The following is a 7,859-nucleotide window of genomic DNA, read 5'->3' as shown; positions in this document are numbered from 1 at the left end:
ACTGCAAGAGATATTGGCCTTCCATCCCACCAATAGACTTCAAATCCTTGCGGAGAAAAGAAAATTTGAAATTAAAATTATGAATTCTCTGATGAGAATGTACTAAATTAAGGCTCCTAAATTTTATATTTCAAATATTATATAAATAAAAATATAAAAGCAAAAAAATTCAGAAGCTATAAAAGACGTGGAGACGCGGAGCGCGCCATCTAAGTTATCTGAAAAAGAATTTTTAAAAAATACTGCAAAAAAATTAAATATTGATCCGCTCTATCTGCTCTTGACACGACAGTCATAATTTATAAGAAAATATATCTTTGCATATTGCAGAACCAGGCACGAAGCTCCGGAGAAACAATGGCGAATTATGCAATTTAACAAAGGAAAAAGAAAAGGATGACATCGGTCTACGAAGTGGCCGTATGGAATGTCGTGAATTATGCACTTATTAAATTCAATAAATGGTCTGATGGCCAGCTAGTTATGGCCGATCTACCATCTAGATGGCCATCCCCTACCCTAAAAAAGAAAATGGCAGATTTGAACTTCTCCGGATAACTATGGCATAGGGCTTTCATTACAGCTACGGCTATTTGATAAGAACAAGGTGCTGGTGGTTCTGGATTACGCACTCCTGCTTTCTACCGCTTCCCCTCTCTCTTGCTACAGTTTGTGGAATCCATGTGAGAAATTGCATGTTGGCAGGAAGATAAGGCTGTCTCGTGCTTCTTCTGTCTCATTTGGATGTAAGTAGTGAATGCGGCTCAGCTGTTTGTTTGGTTCTTTAACCCAAATTGTGAATACCTTTGGTTGTCTTTTAGGGTTTTGCTAGGCGAGTTCGTTTTTCGTTGGGGTTGTTGGATGATATTTTTTTTCTGGTGCGTTCTTGAACAAATCTTGTTTTCGAACCATCGGATAGTCTATGCTTTTTTGTTTTACCTGAGTTGGATTTGTTCGCGCCGATTAGTTAGGGTTTTTGTTTGATGTATTTGTCAATTTTATTGCTTTGTTTGATTGCCTTTTCTGGTTTGGTGGGCAACTTGATTTCTTTCTCTCCCTCCTTTTTTTTTGTTTTTGACTTTTCTGTGGTCCTTCAATTGCGATATGTTCTTTATTATCTTCTTTTTCTGCTTTGTTTTCATTTAATGTATTGTTTTTCATTTTTTTTTTTCAACTTCTTCACGAATTACTTTTGTTTTTGTCTGCGATGGGGAAGGGAAAAGGTGAATAGGATTTTAGTAGAACACGCATGGGAGAATTTTGCCGGATAGGGACAGGAGGGCGAGGCGTGAAACAAAGAAAATGATAGATATTAGACGAAACAAAAGTAACGATATAGAATTTTTAAGGCGTTTAAATGAATCTGTAAGGGTTGCTTTCGTATAATGGAACTTGACGATGCCTCCTTGGGATTTGGCAGAGTGGCATCAAGAGATCGAAACACGCCTCTTCTCTTTGAATTGATCAATTAGTGAGTTTCAACAACAGGGACGCAGTTTTGATTACTCGTTTCGTTTGAAACTTGGGGAATTAGGAGATTTCGAATTATCAAATCAGAGGAAGGGTCAAATATTGAGGACCACAGCTTCCATGGTGACATCCTCTGGTGCATCAAGGAGGGCTAGGGTTCCTAACAGTACTGGGTATATTGCTTCCTGTTCAGTGGACGGCTGTGTTGCTGATCTTAGCAAGTGCAGGGAGTATCACAAGCGGCACAAGGTATGCGAGGTTCACTCGAAGACTCCAGTTGTGGTGGTTGGCGGTCGGGAGCAACGTTTCTGTCAGCAGTGCAGCAGGTAATATGATTAGCTTCACCATTATAGTTTGGCTTAATACGCTTTGACCACGTTTTTCTCAACTGCTAGCATGAACAATTTATTTTTGTAATGTAATTTGAAAATTTGTGGATAAGGATTAGTAAAGGACATCTGTTTTTTTTTTTTTTTCACATTAGGTTGCTTGATCCTTGGATTCTCATCTATTATCCGTTGTAATAAAGTTATACTTTGCAATAATAGTTTACATTGATATTGTGCTTGCTAAGTTTTTTTTTTCTTGGATTCATCTTCTTTCCTTGTAGTAGTCGAGTGAAGTTAATCAAGTTTCATTTGGTTAATGGAAGCCTAACTAATATTATTTTGTAATTTCATAAACATATAATTGTTGAAAGATTCTCATTATAAAATCTTGATTATTTTAGTTTTATGAGTAATAATTGTTGTAATTTTTTACATGAATTTTAAAGTGTCTATGATGTGTTTTTTGCTATTTGCTTTTTTTGTTTTTTGGAATTTTGTTCACTATGTGAATAGTTATCTTAACCTTTTTAAAGGTTAATGGTACATAAATTTCATTAATTTAGCATTCTGTGTGCTTATTGAGTTTTGCTATCCGCACCCAAGCTGCTTATATTTAGATATTAGTAAATTTGATGGCTAACATATCCCCTAACAAAGGGGATAAAATGAAAACAAACTAATGATTGTACTGTAATTAAGGATTTATAAGTCTTAACAAAGTTATTGTGGCATGCTTGAGAAAGTTGTTCTCCTGTATGAATTTATGAAATGATTTACTTGTTCTGTTGCCCCGCTGTTTTTCTTTTGCTTTGTATGTTTGATTCATCAGGTTTGGTTATATTACACTTTTCATATAGTTGTTCATATCTCTCAATGATTAATTGAGTTTTTTGGTTGTGTAGTTTGAAACTTTGTGTGATTTTACAATTTAATAATTGCTTAATTGTCAGGAACTTTTCTTCTACCAATTGTCCATGTTTGAATGCCAACACAACGCTTTACTTGTACATTTAGTTGCAAAAGCGGGAAATTAGAATGCAAATTAATACTAGATGTTGAAATATCCCTAAAAAAAATCTTGATAAAGAATCACAAATAGAAGAAGATATGACTTTTATCACATGTGCAGGAGTTTATGATTATAACGTACCGTATTCCACTTGTTATCTGTTCAAATATTAGCCATCCATGAGGTAGATTAACATCTAGAGACCACCAAGCTGGCAAACTCTATTGTTTCTTAGAGAACAAGTGGCTCTTTAACTGATAATTTTCCCTTCATCATATATTAAGCTATTACTTTGTGGTCAAATAAGGATTCATAACCTTTCCTGAATAGATGAATTTCATCGTCCTAAAATTTAGTAGAATCAAATAGCTGCAAACTCTGTTGTTTCTACCTATAAGCTTAGTGCTTAGTGAAAGAAATTGTTAATTTTGATAAGGGTATTAGATTTTTCTTTTTTTTAAAATCATTTTAATGTTTTGTGAGAGCAATTGAGTAGACAAATTTGATGAAGATAGTTCTAAAATGAAATGTTTTATTAGTCGAAAGAGATGTGCTACAATTATTATATGTGACTTTCGTTCACATGTAGTAACATAAGTACTTTGATATTGTAAAATATTTCTAGAGCAAAGTACAATTTAAAATTGATGCATCCCTTAAACAAGAATACATATGGACATGCTATCAATAAAACCAATAACTCAAATCCCTTAATCTTTCCTTATGCTGAAGCTTGAAAATAGTTTAACTGAAAGTAAATTTTATTTATTTTTTCACTTGTATGAGTTTTTTCTTTTGAATTTAACGTAAGCATTCAGTGCTGGTTCATATCTCCGAACATCTCCTTTGTTCTTCACATCCGGTGCGTCGTGCCCGAGGCCGGCTGCGGGCGAACCCTCTGTGATAATGGGCCAAAAAATTCAAATGATCGAAATCTTTTACATTCTTAATTGGTGATACATCATTAACATCTTTGTTATTTAGCATCATTTTTATTCGTGAAAAGTACCAAAATGCCTTATTTGTGGGGGTTCATTTTATCCCCCAACTATACAAAAAAGTCTGATTTAATTATTATGATCTTAAAATAGTTGGCTAAATAATCCTGCCATCAAAAGTAATAAAAATTAAAGTTAAAATTAATGGACTACATTTCATGTTGTTCTGTGCGAATTAATGTATATTAAATTTATCAAATTCAACAATTATTATTTATACTTTTTTTTAATAAAATATTTCAAACTAGAAAAATGTATTTATTAGATTCTATAAAATTTGAAGATATAAATTTTTGAAGTACTCTCACTTTTAAGATCGTTGTCAACTTTAGCTTCTATTTTCATCACGATTAATGGTGAATTTATTTTGGCTCATATTTTTTAGAGTGCGGGAAATAAACCATATTTTTTATATTGTTTGGGACTAGATTGGGCTCCACCTATAAATAGTTGGAAGACTATTTTGATTTCTTTTGTCTTATTATTTTTATCTCAATTATTTGGAATTTTTTTAGTTAAAGTTATATTCATTATGGTCTAAAGCTAGTGAAGATGATAGTTTTACTTTATGCAAATTTTCTTTTCAAAACAGTTTCGTAAGAAGCATGAAGTGTATTTGGAGAATAGATAAAAAAAATAGAAAAAGGAAAATAATAGTAATAAAAATTAAAAAAAAAAACCCTTTTTGAATGAAAGCTAAAGTCTTCGAAGAAACACTTCACAAATGTAAGCTTGAAAAACTCTTTAAACCCTTGATGATGGGGAAGATGGTAGAAGCCTCTGGTGAGGCTGCGTAAATCAGCTTTCCCGTGACCATATAACTGGGGGATGCTTCTTCCATCTATGCACTATTCCTTGGAAAAAAAATAGAAATATAGAATGGAGTGAATCCTTGAAATTTCTTGAGGACAAAATATATCTCCTCATTAACTTTGCAAATGTTTGGCATCAACCAGAATTAGATTTTAGATTTTCCCCACTTGATGGGTTTGTTGGGATCAACTTATGATAATCCTATGTGTAAATATATTGATTTCATTATCTTAATAAACCTTTTATTTGTAGAAAAGCCCTTGAACCATTTGCTTATTGTTTTCCTTCAGATTCCACTCTTTGGCAGAGTTTGATGAGGGAAAGCGAAGTTGCAGGAAGCGCCTCGATGGCCACAACAGGCGCCGAAGGAAGCCACCCCAGCTGGATGCTCAGAGCTCAGGAAACTCCCTAACAAATCCCCATGGTTTCCTTCTCTACCTAAAACTTGAGTACGAGCTTTCTATTATACTAACCGACTAATACCAAATTTCTTCAACAAGCAGGCACCAGATACTCCTTACACCAGCATACATGCTCCACCACAACACCTGATTCTAACTGGATCAACTTCTCATCAAAATCTGACCACGGAACTCTCCACTCTTCCGGTCTCCCTCTACAGTTCCCATACTTGCAGCAGAGCGTGGCAGCCTCTGGCTCTGATCGTGCTTTCTCTCTTCTGTCATCTTCTTCCCAATCATCACACATCAACCGAGGTCCAATGATGTACAACGTCAATAAGATTTTGCCGGACCAACATTTGCAGCTATGTAATAGTGCAGAACTGTATCCTTGCTTTCACTCTTCCACTCGTGCATCAATGGCAGGGATGCCATGTGGGCAACTGGAGGATGAGAATGTGGGCAGCAAAGTAGTATCAGAAGCTAATGGTACCAATCTCCATTGCCAAGATGTGTTCCAGGGTAGCAGTAAGGTGTTGTTTGAAGATACATCTGAAACTCCTCCCATCCACTGGCAATGGTAGAACCTTTTTCTTTTTAAATTTGGTTTATAATTCTAAAAGCCTCTTGTTTTATATTTTCCTTTTTTTTTTTATCGTAGGGATCAAAGCCTGTGTTCTAACATCACTATTAAGTTCAGATGTCTCTTTTTGGAATATTTAGTTCACTTTATGATAGTCGTTATTGATTCATCAAACCTGGTTTGGTGTCATGATTTGGCTGTTGATTTTAAAATTGACCGACCCATTTGAAATGACTTGGCTTGGGTCTTTGAATGAATGATTTAACGCTGTTTATTGATTTATCAAACCTGGTTTGGTGTCATGATTTGGCTTGAGTTGTAGTTGATTTTAAAATACCGACCCATTTGAAATGGCTTGGCTTGGGTCTTTGAATGAATGATTTAACGCTGATTTTTTAGATGGCTGGAATGTGGTATTTAATATTGAGTTTATTGCTGATATTAATATTAATATTATTTTTTATAAAGTGGCATGCGATTTTATTAATTTATGAAGGGAAGGTAATATCTCCCATCGCTCATTAATGTAAACTATCTTATTTTCTTCATGTATTTCTGAAATTTATTTTATGATTCTTTAATTAGACATTAATAGTATCTAATGATTTATTTTTAATTGCTTATGATGAATGATTCCAAAGCATTTATCTCTGGTTTGCTAGACTGTAAGCTTGTGATCTTGTGCCATATATAAAATCATGGTATAATAAAAAAATTATGTAAATAATTAATAGAACCACGATCATCAAACGAATCAATCGAATTTGGAAGTGGTTGATTTTTTTTTTCTTTTTTGGAATGATTTTTATTTCAATCCTATCAACTATTTAAAATGATGCAATTTTTCGTGTAATTTAATTTGTTTAGGGAATGCAGTGTTTTCAAAATTAGTAATTAAAAAAAATTAAATGGTAAGCTTTTACTAGTACTGATCAACCATTCAGCAACTTCATGGTCATTTGGCTGATACTGAATTTTTAGATTGGAAGCATCCCAATGGATGATAGGAGTTTGGTGAACATTCTATTCAAAAGTTTCGATGGAAAGTTCACAACTCATTGTTATGTAGAGGTTACTTTTTGGTGTTTTTGGAGAGTGCAAAATGATAGTTGTAATCACTGCCAATTACACAAGGAGAAGGAGAGCAATGGTTCACTGCTATGAATTACTTTGTTGTAGTTGGTGTGTCAATTATGTACAATTTCGTCTTTGGCTAGCCTTTATTGAATATTTTTTGGGTTTATTCGAAAGCTGTGGATATATTTCGATGTGCAGAAAGGAAGCAAACTGGAAACTACTCGTCATAGAAGAAGTCATCGTTATTCATGGGGAGAATAGGACTTTTTTATGATAAGCACAACATTTGATGGCAAATTAGGAAGAGACAAATTTCAGCTCAGGGAAAACACGAATTTATTCGCTTGGTTGGTTGATGAGATGCTAGATGTTGATATTAATGCTACATATCACACATGTAACGTCGATCCCATGGTGAGACCGAGTGTGTAGAAGATGGAGCGAATTGCTATGAAACTTGCAGAGCAAGTCCACCAATAAGTCTAGAAATTGCTTGAAGAAAATTCATTAGAGAAGTACAATACTTGGGCTAGATAGCTAATATTGTAATGGTGTTGAATTCTAATGGCAAATGGTAGATATGTATGGATTTCACTAATTTGAATTTGGCCTAACCAAAGAATACTTGTCCTTTGCCATGAATAGACACACTTGTAGACTTTGTAGTAGACTACTTAATGTTGTGCTTTCTTGACGCTTTCTTGAGCAATCATTAGAATTAGAATAAGATACATCCAATTGATTGTGAGAAGGGTAATTTTACTTTGAAACATGTTTTATATTATTATAATATAGTATTCTTTGAGTTTAAGAATATTGGTGCGATAATTCAAAAGATGATGAATGTAATATTTACAAATCAAAAAATGAAAAAAAATTGAGGTTTATGTGAATGATCTACCAATTAAAAGACATTCATTCAAATGCCATATAAAATATCAAATAAAAATTTTTAGTATTTCAAGAACATGAAGCTTAGTCCAACGAGTTATACCTTTTGGGCTAGGTTAAGTAAGTTTCTTGGCTACCTGCTCATTTTAGTAGGAATTAATATAGGGAAGTGAAAATAATTCCGGAGGTGTCATCTCCCAAAAATATGAAAGAATAGCAAATATTAACAGGGTGAATTATTGGCTTAAGTCGATTGATTTTAAAATCTTGGATAATTGTTCCACATTC

The 7,859-nt window shown here is 33.7% G+C and overlaps 1 protein-coding gene across 2 annotated transcripts; it reads left to right on the top strand.

Annotated features, from left to right (window-relative positions):
• The first annotated feature begins 303 nt into the window (after positions 1–303).
• On the top strand, positions 304–6,894 carry LOC110031164 (squamosa promoter-binding-like protein 16). 2 transcript variants are annotated; one of them, XM_020734241.1, is made up of 6 exons: positions 304–746; positions 1,421–1,796; positions 4,910–5,043; positions 5,123–5,600; positions 5,682–5,760; positions 5,874–5,958. In XM_020734241.1, the coding sequence occupies exons 2-6, from the start codon at positions 1,591–1,593 to the stop codon at positions 5,916–5,918; spliced, it is 942 nt and encodes a 313-aa protein (XP_020589900.1). In that variant the 5' UTR covers positions 304–746; positions 1,421–1,590; the 3' UTR covers positions 5,919–5,958. The 2 variants fall into 2 exon arrangements, with proteins under 2 accessions (XP_020589900.1, XP_020589901.1); XM_020734242.1 differs by lacking the exons at positions 5,682–5,760; positions 5,874–5,958 and adding an exon at positions 6,879–6,894 and having other exon boundaries at positions 306–746.
• The last annotated feature ends 965 nt before the right edge of the window (positions 6,895–7,859 follow it).

Source organism: Phalaenopsis equestris, unplaced genomic scaffold (assembly GCF_001263595.1).
Source record: "Phalaenopsis equestris unplaced genomic scaffold, ASM126359v1 Scaffold000781, whole genome shotgun sequence".
In the NCBI taxonomy this organism is placed as follows: Eukaryota; Viridiplantae; Streptophyta; class Magnoliopsida; order Asparagales; family Orchidaceae; genus Phalaenopsis; species Phalaenopsis equestris.
Note: the sequence above shows the minus strand (reverse complement) of the source record. Positions and strands in the feature narration are given on the sequence as shown.

Bases quoted from the DNA above. Each gene is read 5' to 3' on its own strand.
- LOC110031164 (XM_020734241.1), top strand. From the start codon at position 1,591: ATGGTGACATCCTCTGGTGCATCAAGGAGGGCTAGGGTTCCTAACAGT. The intron at 5,044-5,122 runs GTTTCCTTCTCT...TTCAACAAGCAG, and splicing joins CTCCCTAACAAATCCCCATG to GCACCAGATACTCCTTACAC. The intron at 5,761-5,873 runs GTTATTGATTCA...GATTTAACGCTG, and splicing joins TAGTTCACTTTATGATAGTC to TTTATTGATTTATCAAACCT.